Genomic DNA, 17,117 nt, shown 5'->3' with positions numbered 1-17,117 from the left:
CCTCAACCAAGTACTGAGTAAAGGGTGTGAATACTTATGTACATGCAATATTTCAGTTTTTTATTTTTAATAAATTTGCAAAAATTTCTACAAAACCTTTTTCGCTTTGTCATTATGGGGTATTGTATGTAGATTGATGAGAAAAAAAAAGGAATTTAATCCATTTTGGAATAAGGCTGTAACATAACAAAATGTGGGGAAAGTGAATGGGTGTGAGTACTTTCCGGATGCACTGTATGTAATGCATTAGTATCTCAATTGGGTATTTATCTTGACAGAATATAGAGTTAAAAAAACCGTGGGCGGTCACCGTCATTCTAGTAGTTTCTAAGTTCTGGTCATTGTTTGGGACTGTTTCAATATTTATTTTCAGTTCTTTTTTTTACATTTCAGGTTTTATAGGCCTTGTTACTTTTGTTAGATTAGCAATGTTTTTTCTGTCATTTCCTTCTTAACTACCTCTGAGAGCTCTGCCAGGGTGGGGCTTCCCCCGAGTCTTAAGAATCTACCTCCCCTACTGAGGACGTGTTAGCCGTTAGTATCAGGAGCTCCTCAAAAGTGTTCTTTCCACCGCCCGACAACATTCCCAGTACAGGTTAGCAGTTCCCCTCCCTGGCTGAACACAGCCCGAGTCAAGCCCTGCTTCCCCTTCCTGAGTCACCGGAAGATTTGCCAGAACTTCCTTGAGGCCAACCGAAAGTCCTCCTCCATAGCCTCGCAGAACTCCTCCCACACCCAAGTTTTTTTTTTCTCGACTGCCGAAGCCCTTCTGGCCTCTCGGTACCTGTCTGCTGTTTTACGAGACCTCTGGGCCAACCAAGCTTGAAAGGTCTCCTTCTTCAGCCTTACGGCTTTCCTCACTGCCGGTGTCCACCAGCGGGTTCTTAGGTTGCCACCTCGACAGGCACCAATGACTCTATGACCACAGCTCCTACTTGCCGCATCTGCAGTAGAGGCTTTGAACATGGCCCACTCAGACTCCATGTCCCCAGCCTCCCTTGGGATACACAAGAACTTCTTCCGGAGGTGGGAGTTCAAGACCTCACGGACAGGGGGCTCCACCAGATGTTCCCAGTTCACCCTCATAACACTTTTGGGTTTGCCAGGTCTGTCCGGCAGCCTTCCCCACTATCTGATCCAAATCACCACCAGGTGGTGATCAGTTGACAACTCTTCTCCTCTCTTCGCCTGAGTGTCAAAAACATACGGCTGCAAATCTGATGATACAACCACAAAGTCTATCATCGATCTTCGGCCTAAGGTGTTCTGGTACCAAGTACACTTATGAACTACTTTATGTTCAAACATGGTGTTTGTTATGGCCAATCCATGACTCGCACAGAAGTCCAATAACAAGGCACCGCTTGGGTTTCGATCGGGGAGGCCGTTCCTCCCAATCATGCCCCTCCAGGTTTCTCTATCATTGCCCACATGAGTGTTGAAGTCCCCCAGCAGAAGTATAGAGTCCCCAGGTGGAACCCTATCCAGGACACCACCCAGAGACTCAAAGAAGGCCGGATACTCCAAACTGCTATTCGGTGCATAAGCACACACAACAGCCAGAGCCTTCCCCCCAGTGACTCACACTCATATCGAGGTGACCCTCTCATTCCCCGGGGAGAACTTCCAACACGATGGTCCTCAACCGGGGACTTGTCAGTGTCCCCCACCCACCCGGTGCCTGTCACCTTGGCCAACTCCAGAAAAGTAAAGAGTCCAGCCCCCCTCCAGAAATTTAATAATAGAGCCCATGCTATGTGTGGAGGTGAGCCCAACTATATCTAGTTGGTACCGCTCCACCTCCCGCACCAACTCAGGCTCCTTTCCTACCAGAGAGGTGACATTCCACGGCCCAAGGACCAGTCTGCGATGCTGGAAGTTGGCACACCTCAGAACCGCCTTTGTCTGCTGCCCAGCCTACATTGGGCCCTATCCCAATGCTCATCACTGAACGTGGTGGGTCCACGGGGTGGCTAACATGTTGTATAAAGCCTAAATAGCCAAAACAACTTTAAGATAATATCAATACACTAGAAGAACCCCGCTACAATGTAGCGGTTTGGTTATCCACCCGTCTAAATCTCCCTCCTCTTCATCCTGCCAGCTAACCGCCTTCCCCCTGCCCCTAAACCCCCCCCACTCCAACTCCCTTCCCCCAAATGCTCAGAATCATCTGAAATGCCGAGAAAAGTGGTTTACCCCCCCCGACTCCAACTCCCTCCCCCCAAATGCTCAGAATAATCTGAAATGCCGAGAAAAGTGGTTTTTAGCCATTTTTAGAAAATGCATATTTTGCATAATTGTGCATAATTATTATAATTATATTTTAATTTTCTGCTATTTTTCTGGTCCTCTCTGTAACAATACCTACCACCTCCAAAAAAAAAATTAGGATCATAAGTGCATTTTTGCAAAAATGCATATATTTTGCATAATGCCAAAAAAATTTAAGTCCCAGAAATTTTTTTTTATATAGGTGCAAAAATCAAAGATGCTCAGAATCATCTGAAATGCCGAGAAAAGTGGTTTTTAGCCATTTTTAGAAAAATGCACATTTTGCATATTTATGCATAATTACGCATAATTTTAATTTTCTGGGATTTTTCCCTTACTCTGAGACAATACCTACCACCTCCAAAAAGAATTAGGATCATAAGTGCTTTAGTTTTCGGTCCCGCTATCTACACTAACACCACACACACACACACACATTCTGAAAATATATCAATACATTTCCCCACGACCAATTACTTTTCATAGCCATAGCTGGTATACATTTAATCAATACATTAGAAAACATAATAGTTAAACACCTTCTTTCTAATCTGTCTCAGTTCATGAAACCCTCATATGGCTGGGAAAAGCTTCCGCATAAGTAAACCTAAACAAAACTTTGCAGAAAAAGGGTTTCAGGGTAACCAAGGCCTATGGCAATGCAGTAGCGAGCACCTCCAAAAACTCAACATCGCATCGATAGGGCTATGCAACATACCACAATTGACTGGTTAAGTAGGCAGAGATATCCATTAGAACAGGGGTGGCTAACCATGTGCCATGGAGAGGCATGTGTATGCAGGTTTTCATTCCAGCCGGACTCCACACCAGGTGATTTCACTGATTAGCAACCTTCAATCAAAGAGGAAGACTATCAGTGAAATCACCTGGTGTGGAGTCGGATTGGAATGAAAACCTGCATACACATGGCTCTCCATGGCACATGGTTAGCCCCTGCTGCACTAGAATAACATCAATTCAAAACCAATGCAGCAGAGTGGGCCAAAAGTTAAGAGAAAACATGATAGGTCAAAAGAAAATTGGGGATACACTCTGGACTCTTGTGCTCTATTTTGTTCTTTTGTTAAGAAGATTGCATTTCCGGGTATTTTTCAGCTATTCCTGTGAAACTTGGTGTATAAATGTGACTTTTCACATAGTACAAATGCAAAAGGTACATGCAAGTATGTCAGCAAGCACCCATGTGTGCATCACCATCAATACATCACACACTGACAATTACACTTAAATAGATTGATACTTGTATAAATCTAGCTATACTGAGCATTTTTTGGTTGTCGGTTCAATCAAGTTTGGTATTTTTATTAATTACAAGTTTACTAGAACAAGAGCAACATAATTTGGTAAATATGAATACCAATTAGAAAGTACTGTTGGTATCCTCTTTCTCACCTTTTCGGCAGTGTTGTAGAGGGCCTTCTGAGTGGAGCTCAGCTCAGAACAGATGATCTCCTCCTCCTTTAGCCTCTTTTTGGTCTGCTGTAGGTCTTGGTGGGTTTCCTCCAACCTAAAAGTTCCAGTATGTTTAAAATCTTTGTCTATGTAGTTTTGAGCAATATGACTAGAAACTTTATTATGAATATAACACACGTTACAATAATGTGTATAACAACACATTAAAGGTGGGTTTGGTGGCTTAATATATGATAAACCCTGCTATACAGCTGATGTTTCCTAAAGGTAATTCATCTACTTTCACTAAATTTCAGTAAGAATTCATTAAAATAAATGTTTTGTATACCCAGTTTTCAATGAAGTGCCAAAAAAAAAAAAAACCTGTGAGGCATGGGCACCTCCAAACTGCGGAGAACCTCCAATTCAAATTTTGACTGGGGAATGACAGTTCTATCTTCACTCTTGCAGGCTTCTTGGCCTGATAAAGCTGCCAGAGTTTTGCTGTGAACCAGGGCTCATTGTTGTTGAAGGTACAGAAAGTTTTGGTGGGCACACACATCCATCCATCCATTATCCAAACAGCTTATCCTGCTCTCTCAGGGTCGCAGGGATGCTGGTGCCTATCCCAGCAGTCATTGGGCGGCAGGCTCAGACAGTATTTGATAAAACCGTCCCTGAATGACGGAGGCATCTTGCTTAGGAGCCAGTCGACATGGGATCCACATCTCAACTAGTACCCGTTTGGCCCTTCACGTGTCCCGAGCATGCCCACCAGAGACTGGATGGACAGGGCAAAGGAGTCAAAGGCTTCAGTGCGACCAAACTTGATCACTGACATGTCATACATGCACACATGTATGAGATGTGTGCCCTGTCTGTATGACAGGGCACACACATGTCCATACAAAAGCTGATGTAAGATGTAAACAGTGTCAGTAAGTTCGTCCAGGTCTGTAGATGCACCCTCCCATCAGTCTTGTCAAGAGACGACTGGAATCTCCAATCCCCCCTCATTCTCTCCCCAATTGTACCTCGCAAATTACCCCACTCTTACGAGTTGTCCCGGTTGCCGCTCCACCCCCTCTTCCGATAAGGGAAGGACTGCAGACTACCACATGTCTCCTCCGATACATGTGGAGCCGCCAGCCGCATCTTTTCACCTGACAGTGAGGCGTTTCACCAGGGGGATGTAGCACATGGGAGGATAACGCTATGCCCCCCAGTTCCCCCTCCCCCCTGAACAGGCGCCCCGACTGACCAGAGGAGGCACTAGTGCAGCAACCAAGACACATACCCACATCCGGCTTCCCTCCCACAGACACGGCCAATTGTGTCTGTAGAGACGCAATTGTGTCTGTAGATACACGTTACCTCCGACCAAGCCGGAGGTAACATGGAGATTTGAACCGAAGATCCCTGTGTTGGTAGGCAATGGAATAGACCTTCACACTACCCGGACGCCCGGAAGCTCCAGTTCTGACTCACTGGTCCAGTTCCTCACAGTTTTAATTACAGGCTTTGCAGATTTTGGTTTCTGTATGTAGGCTGGGATAAGATGACGCCAAGGGCTGCACGAGGGACAGAGCGATACACGTCCTTTAATACTGTGTAGCGATGATCCAGTGTTTTTGTCTCTGCTGGGACATTTAACATGCTGTCTGTATTTTGGCAGTTCGTGGCTGAGATTTGCTCTGTTAAAATCCCCAAGGATACTGAGAAGAGAGTCTGGATATTTGTGCTCCATGTTTGTTATTTGATCAGCCAGGTATTTTAAAGCCTATTTCATACAGGCCTGGGGCCGGATATAGACACTGACCAGAATAAATGAGAAAAATTCCCACGGTCAATAAAATGGTTTACAGTCAATGAAAAAGGTCTCCAAGTGAGGACTGCATGATTTCTTCAACACTGACATCCGTGCACCAACCTTCGTTTATGTAGAAGTATAACCCCCACCCCCGATATCTGTGTTTCGTGGTCCGGTCGGAGGAGTTGGAACAGCGGCAAATGAATATACTGTCCAGCATATCTTCACTTAGCCAGGTAACAGTGAGGTACAGTCGGCAGATCTGGAAAAGTCCGATTTTTTTTCCCATTTAATAGTAGGATCCATCTTGTTGGTCAGAGTGTGAACATTTGCCCAGTGGATTGATGGAAGCGCAGTTTGAAATCCCCCGTCATAGTTAAACGATCTCGCTGCCTCACTTACCCTGTCGCTGTCTCTGCCGGAGACAGAGGTAAAAACTCAGCAAGACTTTCGTTAAAACGCTCAGTTAACGTTGATAAAAAAAAAGTCTATTCAGTTTGTGCAGTGGACGGTTGGAGGCTTAAAAGTTCTTCCCTGCTGTATGTGACCAGTGAGTGGATGGGCGCTGGTAACTAAATGAATACAGAAAAAGTACAAGAGAGCGCAGAACCAATGCTACCATCCGCGGCGCCACCTTGATAGGCAGTTTAAAAGATAGAAGCATATCAAAAACAAGTGAGATATGAAAACAGAACATTATTTTCCTAATCCACGAGTGATGTCATTACATCACACTTGTGTTGAAATGTTGGTTTTGATGCATCACGTTCAACTAACATGACCAGCATTGTTTAGCCTCATAGTTACTGAAACTGGCTTCAAAAAAAAAGTTCAGTAAGGTTGAAACTTGAGTTACCTCATTGACAAAAGAGGTTGAGAGTATTTCAAAATGGCACCTCCAGAATTCCCGAAAATGAATCTCATTTGGGTAAAATAAATGTGGGCGAATGCATGTCACAGCTGGAAGCATATTCGCTTATTGCGATGAAGCCACTGACGTGGATTGAATTAGCATTAAAATTCGTGTTGTGTGACCAGGGATTAAAAAAAAAAAAAAAAACTGGATCCAAAAAACTCTAATAGGTAAAATGAAATTAAATTCACCCAATTTTTAAAGTGAGGAGAATTAAATTGCCCATTTATGACGACAGCTTGTTTATAAATATACCACAGCTTATATTTCATTTGTCCCGGAAGTGGCTGTGAACGGCCATCTTCAGGTCTCTACACAGATGGAGACAGTCAGACTTATCCTGAAGCCACTGCAGTTTTGTCTTGGCTGTAAGCATTGGATCATTGGACCGCAGTTCCAAAACTCACCATTGTGGTTGTTTACTGCCCACCAGGCCCCCTTGGTGAGCTTCTGGGGGAGCTTGACACGCTTGTCTCGCACTTATCTGTTGATGACTCCGCACTTATCCTTCAACATCCACACTCACAAGCTAGATTAGATCCTCTTCTCTCTTTCCTCTCCTCCTTTGACCTTCACCTCTCACCCTCTCTTCCTACCAAAAAGGCCAGCAACCAGCTGGACTTTATCTTTACTAGACACTGCCCTATTTCCAATCTCTCTGTTACTCCCCTCCAGCTCTCTGACCACTATTTCATGTCCTACTCTCTCTCCCCCCTTCAGCCTGTTCCCACATGGTTTCTACCCATAGACACCTCCGCTCTCTCTCCGCCACTGATCTTTCTTCCTGTTACCTTTATCCTCCCTACACCTGAATCTTTCTCTCTCCTACTCCCCGACACTGCTACTGATCGTCTTCTCTCTACCCTCTCCTCTTCTCTGGACAATCTCTGTCCCCTCATCTCCAGGCCTGCACGCCCAACTCCACCTGCCCCTTGGCTGTCCGACTCGGAACGTACTGACAGACAGAGCCTGAGAGTGGCAGAGCGCAAATGGAGAAAAGGCACACTTCCAGAGGACCCTCTCAACTTCCAATCTCTTCTTTCCACTTTCTCCTCCTCCCTTTCTGCTGCTAGAGCTGCCTTCTATCACTCTAAAATCCTATCCTCTGCCTCTAATCCTAAGAAACTCTTTGAAACCTTCTCTACACTTCTTCAACCCCCACCTCCTCCTCCTACTTCCTCCCTTCTCCCTGATGACTTCGCTAACTTCTTTGACAAGAAGGTAAACAACATCAGATCCTCCTTTTCTCACCCCCCAGTTAGCGCTCCTTGCACTAGCCCACCCTCTGCACCCTCCCTCACCTCTCCAGGTCCCACCCTATCCCCCGACGAGGTCCTCATGTCACATCCAGTCACCCCACCACATGCTCCCTTGACCCGCCCCCCCCCCTTCTTCAGTCTATAGCACCTGAACTCCTTCCCTTTCTTACTCACCTCATCAACACCTCCCTCCAGGCAGGATGCTTTTCATCTGCCTTCAAGACTGCTAGTCACCCCCCTTCTCAAGAAACCATCAATTAACCCCTCTGACGTCAAAAACTACAGACCGGTTTCCCTTCTACCCTTTTTATCCAAAACCCTTGAACGTGCTTTCTTTAACCTGACGGGTCGCTCCTACCAGGTGACATGGAAGGGATCTGTGTCGGAGCCTTGCAGACTGACTACAGACGTTCCACAAGGTTCGGTTCTGGGTCCTATCCCTGGGTTCTGTTATTCGCTCGCCTGACTTCTCTTACCGTTGTTATGCCGATGACACCCAGCTGATCTTGTCCTTTCCTCCCTCTGACACACAAGTAGAGACACGCATTGCTGCATGCTTGACTGACATCTCAGAGTGGATGGTGACACACCACCTGAAGCTCAATCTGGACAAGACAGAGCTGATGTTTCTCCCGGGGAAAGGTTGCCCGCACTGAGACCTGGCCATCATCACCATTGACAACAACGTGGTGACGCCAACTCGGACTGCGAGGAATCTGGGTGTGATCCTGGACGACCAACAGTCGTTTGATGCAAACATTGCATCGGTTGCTCGCTCCTGGAGATTTCTACTCTATAACATTAGGAGGATTCGCCCATTCCTCACTCAAGAGATGGTACAGGTGCTCATCCAGGCTGTGGTCATCTCCCGGCTGGACCACGGCAACTCCCTCCTTGCTGGCGCCCCGGCGTCGGCCATCAGACCTCTGGAGCTTGTTCAGAAAACTGCAGCTCATCTGGTGTTCAACCGCCCTAAGTTCTCCCACACAACTCCCCTTCTCATGTCCCTACACTGGCTCCCAGTAGCTGCTCGCATCCAGTTTAAGACTCTGGTGCTAGCCTACAGGGCAGTGAAAGGAACAACTCCTTCCTATCTCCAGGCCATGGTCAAGGCCTACACCCCTTTGCTCTGCTGCCTCGGGACACCTGGTTGCCCTGTCGCTCAGAGGCCCCTGCTGCCGATTGACCCGGTCATGGCTCTTTTCTGTCCTGGCCCCACAGTGGTGGAATGAACTCCCCACTGATGTCAGGACAGCGGAGTCGCTGCCCATCTTTCGGCGCAGGTTGAAAACTCACCTCTTCAAGAACTACTACCCTGTTACTTGCTCTTAGCACTTATTGTATTCACTCATTTAAAAAAAAAAGATCTCTTTCTTGCGCTTATACTTTAACACTGGTTTTGCTCTTACATGCTTGTTTAGAGCGAAGATGCACTTATGACCTCTGATGACTAGTAGTTCTCCTGATTTCCTACGTTAAATGCACTTATTGTAAGTCGCTTTGGATAAAAGCATCATCTAAATGACTGTAATGTAATGTAATCATTGTTGTGTTGAAAGATGAACCATTGCTCCAGACTGAGGTCGCGGGCAGTCTGCAGCAGGTTTTCTTCAAGGACCTCTCTGTATTTGGCTACATCCACCCTTCCCTCAATTCTGACCAGTCTCCCTGTCTATGCTGCTGAGAAGTACCTCAACAGCATGATGCTGCCACCACCATGCTTCATATGGGGATGGTATTAGCCAGGTCATGAGCAGTGCATGATGTTTGTCAGACAGTGCCTTGAGTTCTGCCCATAGAGTTCATGTTTCATCTAATCAGACCAGAGAATCTTATGCTCTCAGAATCCTATAAATGCTGTTTGGCAAACTCCAAACAGGCTATAATATGCCTCTCACTCAAGAGTGGCTTCCATCTATTCATATCATAAAAGCCTGATTGATGAGTGCTGCTGACATTGTTGTCCTTCCGGCAGGTTCTACCATCTCTGCATGGGACTTCGAAAGCTGTTAGGAGTGATTGTTGGGTTCTTGGTCACCTCGCCCTTTTTACTCAATTTAGCCAGACGGCCAACTCTATGAACAGTCCTGGTGGTTCCAAGCTTCTTCCATTTCACAATTATTGAGGCTGCTTTGCTCCTGGAAACACTGAGAGCTTTATAAATGCTTTCATTTCTTTGCTGTGATCTATGCCTCACCACAATTTTATTGCAGAACGCTACATAGTTTCTTGGACTTCATGGCTTGGTTTTTGGCCTGACATGCTGTGTTACTTGTGGGACCTTAGATACACAGCTACTTGCCTTTCTTAACTATGTCCAATCAATTCATTTTGCAACAGGTGGACTCCAATCAAGTTCTAAACACATGTCAAAGATAATTATCCTTGAGATTTCTAATAAAACACGTGTTCCCTTTGTCATTATGGGTTGAGTGTAGATTGACAGTCAGAAATGGTAATTTTATCCATTTAAAATTAAATCTACAATAAAAAGTGTGCAAAAAGATAAGGGGTCTGAATACTTTCTGAAGCCACAGTATATTTTTGAATTTGTACTGTTTTTCTCACCATCCCCTCTCTCTGTTTCCAATGTTTGTTAGATGCAATGCATGCATATTTTGTTGAGTTAAGGTAATAATGTCTTGATGCATGCTCAATAATCCGGGTAAGAAAATCAAAGAAGGTTGAATCAGTTCATCTGGACACAATGTTTACTGACACATGTTTCATCACTCATCTAGACTGGCGACCCAAATCGGATTTTTGGCAAATCCAGATTGGAATCTCATTTCTTTTATGTAGTCTGAGCAGCAAAAAACACATTGGAATCTGATCTTTGCAAATCGGATTTGAGCCACATTCGGAGGTTTCATATCTGATTCAAATCGGATTTCTAAAGATGTGTCTCAGTCTGGACGCTCTAGCCACTCAAATCGGATTTCAAACTGTCCATTACGTCACTCACATGCAACGCGAGACAACACATGTTAACGTCAGATTCTGAGCGCGGAAGTTCAAACCCACATGCAACGAGAAGGAAGACGACCTAAAAAAATGGAGAACAATAGTCCCTGGACAGACGAAGAAAACCCCACCTACACTAGAATAGAAAGTTTATTTCGCCATATGTCTAACCAGTGCGAGTACAGGTACATTGGGATTCTTGTCATCGCTTGTCCTTACAGTGTCTTATCAGTTGTAATCAATTCCTTATTTCAGTTCCTAGGTTTACAACTAAACAGTTCATGTTTATGTGACTATGACCGTAATACAGTCGGTGCTAATATTAATATTCAAGAAATAGTTTTAAAGCCACGAACGTTGCTTTGCAGGTGATCGCCCACTGGAAGCCTGAAGTACTCGTTTTGCAGTGCAGACAAAGCGGTACAAACTTCATGCACAATCACACACAGTCGCTTTTCCCATCCCAAAGAGATGTGCAATGGTTTGGTATCCTGACCCGGTGGCTAGCCAATACAGGGCAACTGTGACCCACTTCTCCACACATATTACTTGCCTGAGCTGCGTGTCTTGTCGTACGAGACTGGGTAGTAGGCGGTCACAGATCATATCAAATGTTACCCGGCGCATTCTGAAGTTGGCAAGCCACTTGTCATCGTCAAAGGTCCCGAGGACTACATTTTCCTACCAGTCAACACTTTTTGGGTTGCACCACACCTCACGCTGCCTAGTGAAGCCTGCCGTGACTGCAGGACGGAACATTGTGGTATAGACCAGCCTCCTCCGTTGCTGATATTGTCTGGTGCAACAGAAGAGTTCTGCACCACGACTTGACAGTGCCTGAAGGGTGAGATGACATATCTCCATGGTGTTTTGTTATTGTCTGTCTGCACAGAAGTTGCCAGCACATCACACAACACACGTGCAACGTACCCATGCCTACGTTGTTACCTCAGCAACCAATGCAGATCGGTTGATGATGTGGCTGCAGTCTGAACAAAGCCAAATCTGATCTGATCACTTGCAAATAAAGGTCTGGCTAGTCAGCCCCAGAGATCAGATTTGAGAAACAAATCAGATTTGCATGCAGTCTAAACGGTGCCCAAATGACCTCTTAGTTGTGTGATGAAACATATGTCAATAAACGTTGTGTCCAGATGAATTGATTAAACTTTCTTTGGTTAAGGTAATGATGTAACCCCTTTTATTGAAATTCATTAAATGAATTTTACTCATTATCAGGGAGGAAAAGTTATTATTTTCTAAGCGTTTTGTATTTAGTGGCAAAAAAAAAAAAGGAAAGAAAAGAAAAGAAAAAGAAAAAAACGAAAAGAAAAGAAAGTTTAGACCTCTGCTGTTCCAGGTGCAGGTTGTTGGCATATTTCTCCAGTTGGTTTTTATTTTCAGCAAACAGCTCAGTTACCTAGGGGGAGGGAGAATATCTTGTTGTAAGGACAAAATAGACAATGTGATAATGCAATACAGCAGTCAAGCCTGTTATTAACACTAATTGACACTGAAACATCAGAAGTTAAAACAGACTAGGAAAAGTGAAGGCTTACTCTGAAAAACTGCCTAGCAGAAACATGAGGTGTATTTGTGCTCATGTGAAATAGTGATGTTAAAAACAGACACATGCACAATAACCTGCACATTGAAGCACTACAACCCAAAGAATAAATGCCTTAATTACTTTTTAAATTCTTTTATACTGACAACTTAATAGTAATTAAAGTGGCCATCAGCGATTTTAAGTGAGAACCACTTCATTATATTTAGTCAGTCTATTTCTACATCATGAGTTATCAAGTAAGGAGAAGATGCAGCGAGCAAAAAATTTGGTCTCTGACAATTCCTTGGGCACTGTAAATGGAGCCAGAATTTTTTTCTGCATTCAGTCCTTATCAGCCAATCAGGAGAACACTTCGCAAGCTGCCATCTCTGCTGGTCTCCATTTGCTGTCAATCTCTCTGAAGAATCATGTGTCTCTTAAACAGAAGTTAGGGGGAGGATTCTTTTGTTTTCAAACTATAGCTAACTCTTGTCAACTTTCAACCTGGATCGCTAACCCCGACTTTAACCACTGTAACAGCCACTGCCACCGGCAAGAGGTGTATGGACCAGAACCAGAGGGTAAAAATCCTAAACGTACATTGGCTCAACCCATGAGGCAAACCAGCTTTCAGAAATTAAACTTTCTGAAATTGGTTCCGGAAAGTTGAACTAGTTCATCCAGACACAGTTTAGTGGGAGAAACGTTCATCACTCCTCTGAGTTATTTTGTCAGTCTGCAATCACAGCGTTCAGGGTTCCCACTCTTTTTGAGAAATAATTTTCAAGGACTTCTCCAGGACATTTTTCCTGAGTTTTTCCTGACAATCCAGGACAGCACTTGCTCACAAACGGTCATATAATTTACCGGTAGGCCTAGTATTGACACATTAAAGCCCAGTTTTATTCCTCCTTTTTTAATGATGCAGGGCTCATGATGAAGTGTCTCAGGTTCATTACAGGTGACTGCTACACCCATCACTGTAACTACAGTAAGGTCACCTGGCCTCCTCTTGTTGTTAGATGTGACCTTCACTGGTATATTTTCGTTCTGATTTTTTACTTTACAAGCTCTCCTCAACAAACACCAACATGTTCTGTATTACACTTACTTGAATTGTGGCAGTTACAATACTCACCCCAAATACTGGCTTATACTCCAGATCCCTCATATGAACTTCAGACTTGGACAAAAATTGACTATGTTCTACCTTTGCAACAATTTCAAAATGCAATCAAGTAACAAATCACACCATAATGTACACTGTAAGCTGTGTGTTATTGTCAAAGCATTGTTTAACAGGTGGTATTGTAATGGGTTTGTATATGCTGAATATGGAGCTGCCACGAAAGAGGAAAAGAAGAAGGTCAAAGAGGAGGTTTATGGATGTGGTGAGGGAAGACATGCAGGTGGCTATGATTGCAGCTATTCCCCAATCCTCTGTGAAGAGTAAACTAATTAATGGTCATGGCAGTTTGTAGGGCTGGGTATTGTCAAGAGCCTCACAATTCAATTCAATTTCGATTCATAAGGTCACGATTCGATTCGTTATCGATTCAATTCGATATTGATCCAATATGCTTCGATATCGATTCAATAATACTTGTAGATGACAAAAATACCAAAATCATTCATTAGAGTACCTTCTGATATTTGTTATATAATAATGTGTGCATTATTTGTATTGGTTTAGAACAAACTGACCCAAAAATGTATTTTACCATTTCATTATGCTTTAATGAATAGAAAATAAAACATTAATAGTACAGTATTGTACCTGAGCTGAACTTGCAGCACAAAAGCAATATACATACCTGTGCTGTAATTACATGGAAAAAGTAAAGTGTATGTAAACTAAAAATACTCTTTCCTCTTAGTTTGAGTTGAAATGTTAACAAAGGCACACAATGTGCTTATTTTTAAAATAGTGCAACTATAAGGCTTAGAAAGTGCCATAGTTTTTGATAAGTCACATTGGACTGCTGGATATAATAAAAGACCAGTGAAACTTTTAACTTATTTTCATGATGAAAATAAAAACAGACCTTGCCTTGGTATCACTTAACGGGCATTTGAACAATAAAACATCTGAACCAAGCCCCTTCATTTGTAGTTACGTACTAGAAAAGCAGCTGGTCTACATGTTCTGCCTTTAGTGTACTTCTCTGGGCTGTGACAATATCGCCAACTGTTGAGAAGACCCTCTCAGCAGGAACACTAGTTGCCGGGATACAGAGGTATCGTTTAGCTTGCCAAGACAAAAGGGGGTATTCCCCCTCATGCTCCTTCCACCAGTTGAGTGGATTGGTGGAGAGCGGCACTGGTTTTACCTCTTTGTACCTTGTCACCTCATCTAATGCCTTGTCATTTGTGGTTCTGGGCACTGCTACTGGAGTATATGTTTTCCCCAGAAGATCAGCTAGAGCAAAAGAGTCCCTTGGTTTCTTTGATGGGGGGGCAGGGTCATCATCTTGTTCTACCTGCTGCTCCAGTACCTCAGCTGCCTCATGGTCTCCTGCATTAACTGGCCCACTCTGCTGAAAAAGCAGATGAATTAGTAAAGCCTAATTTATAGTATAACAGTTTTATATTCACTAAGACAACACAACCAAAATATTCTATGCATGTTCACACATAGTCAATATAGTCATTCCATATGTATTTGGACTTACATAGTTTTCCTCAGTTCTGGATGCCTCAGTGATTAGACGAGTGAAAGTCAATATATTCATTCCACATGTATTTGGACTTACATAGTTTTCCTCAGTTCTGGATGCCTCAGTGATTAGACGAGTGAAGGTCTCCTCACGGTCCTCATCAGACAGAAAAGGCAGGGCCTTAAAGCGGGGGTCCAAAGCTGAGGCTATGGCAAGTTTTCCTTCAGGTCCACATATCTTGAAATTTATTAATTAATGTTAGAATAAATCTTTTTTTTCCAGATCATGAAATTCTTATATAAACTACATATATTATTTGACATTTATTTTACTACATATAGCAGAGTTAGTAGTGTAGAGTAAAAACTGTTAAAATAAATAAATAAAAAATGCATGTGAATAAAACAAGCCTTATATAATACTATTACGATGTAGAACAACAAGTGTACATACCTTCTCTGGAGATCACTGTGCACAGCAGACTTCATCTCCCTCACCATCACAGAGTCATTTGGGGCTGGTTGCATCTCCTGCAGGAGTCTTGCTTGAAGGGGTGCGATGACAGAGAAAGTCGGGGTACCTTCTTTAGACATCACTTCGGTGGCTGTCTTCATTGGCTTCAGAGCCTGTACAACATCCTCTGCTGCTGTTATGTCTGCCTCCATAAGAGTGCACAGATCTTTTTCAAGTTTTCGTACTTCAGGGGCGAGTAGTGCAGCGGAGACAGCCGGTTGCTGCTCCAGAAATCTTTCCAGTATGTCCAGCGCGCTGTTCCAACGCGTCACTACATCGGTCATTATTTGTGCTGAGGGAGGTCCAGCAACTTTTGTTTCTTCTTCAGTACATGACTGGCTAATGTGCTTCGGTGAAAGAAACTGGAGATGCGCCTCACTCTGCCGAGAAGCCGTGCGACAGCGGGAATTTTAACAGCAGCCTGCGAGGCTAAATTGAGGGTGTGGGCAAAGCAGCCAACATGCAAAAGCTCAATTTGACTTACAGCACGTAGCATGTTGGCAGCATTGTCAGTGACGATTGCCGGGTCGTTCTCCGTTAACCCCCATTCATGTATTGCTTCTGTCAACAAGTCCGCTATATTGCTCCCTGTGTGACTTGCGTGCAGAGCTCTGGTCTGCAGAACATTTGACTCTAATTCCCACTCATTAGAAATGAAATGAGAAGTGATAGTTACATATGGGTCCGTCGCTCTGGAGGTCCAACCATCGCAAGTAAGTGCTACTCTCTCTGCTGACTTTAACGACTCGACGACGGCTTCCTTCACCTCCGTGTACAGCTTTGGAACAGCGACTTCTGTCATAGGTTTTCGTGTTGGTATGGCGTAGCGTAGCGTAGCGTAGCGTGGTTCCAGTGTGTGTACCATCTTCTTAAAGCCCTCGTTTTCCACGACACTGTACGGGCCTAGGTCCTTACAGATGAAGATCGCCACAGACTCTGTTATCTTCTGTGCGCGCACAGAGCTTGACTGTAGTTTGCACACACGGGATTTGTCTAGCTGCATTTGTTTGCAATCCACAGGTTTAGCTTTAGCCGCAGGTTGCAAAACTTCTGCGTGGTGTCGGCTCAAATGGTTGCGTAGGTTCGTCGTATTGTTGCGGTATTTTAATACTGACTCGCAAAGCTTACACACGACATGACTTCTATCGACTTCCTCTGTTCCGGTTTTACATCTGAATCCAAAATGTGTCCAAACGTCGGATTTTAAAGTTGTAGGCGCCGACTTTAAAGTGTTACTACGGCCCGTTTCTTACGCCATTTTGTTGAATAAACAAGTGTGATTTGCATGGTACAGAGGCCCCACCCGTACAACACAAATCGCACTACGCCCACAATGGAGTGGGGCTTCATTACAACGGAAATAATCGATTTCAGGATTTTCTGAATCGATATTAAATTGGGAAAAAATATATTGCAATGCATTGATGAATCGATTTTTTTACCCAGCCATAGCAGCTTGCAAATGAAACCTGTGTTAGATCGCCGGTTTTGGTCATTATACAACTGAGCTGTTTATAATGTCGGGGATACCTGCAGTCAGCTGAGACAGACAGTCACTTAAATGAGTGATGAAACATTTCTCCAAATAAACTATGCGTCCAGATGATCTGATTCAACTCTCTATTGAGCATGCATTAAGAATTTCTGGAATTGGTCCAAAAAAAAAGTACTTTTGTTGCAGAAAATGGGTCAAGGAGGAATCTGCCATTGGATGGGGTCTTAAAAAGAAGCTTTTTTTTTTTAGTTTTCCTCAACTGAAAATTAA

At 43.9% G+C, this 17,117-nt stretch overlaps 1 protein-coding gene and 1 long non-coding RNA gene across 2 annotated transcripts in view; both read right to left on the bottom strand.

Moving 5' to 3' along the window:
* The window catches only part of kif11 (kinesin family member 11), a 121,259-nt gene that overhangs the window by 44,832 nt on the left and 59,310 nt on the right, over positions 1-17,117 (bottom strand). Inside the window, exons 14-15 of the mRNA XM_056291835.1 lie at positions 11,980-12,053; positions 3,688-3,802 (exon numbers count right to left, since the gene is read on the bottom strand). Coding sequence (XP_056147810.1) covers positions 3,688-3,802; positions 11,980-12,053 — 189 coding nt within the window. The remainder of the gene's footprint in view (positions 1-3,687; positions 3,803-11,979; positions 12,054-17,117) is intronic.
* On the bottom strand, positions 13,921-16,592 carry LOC130122807 (uncharacterized). Its single transcript, XR_008811266.1, has 3 exons — positions 15,293-16,592; positions 14,936-15,076; positions 13,921-14,716 (listed from the first exon to the last, which is right to left on the bottom strand). It is a non-coding gene; the product is annotated as an uncharacterized LOC130122807 (long non-coding RNA).

Source organism: Lampris incognitus, chromosome 13 (assembly GCF_029633865.1).
Source record: "Lampris incognitus isolate fLamInc1 chromosome 13, fLamInc1.hap2, whole genome shotgun sequence".
In the NCBI taxonomy this organism is placed as follows: domain Eukaryota; kingdom Metazoa; phylum Chordata; class Actinopteri; order Lampriformes; family Lampridae; genus Lampris; species Lampris incognitus.
This window is presented reverse-complemented; position numbering and strand designations above follow the sequence as displayed.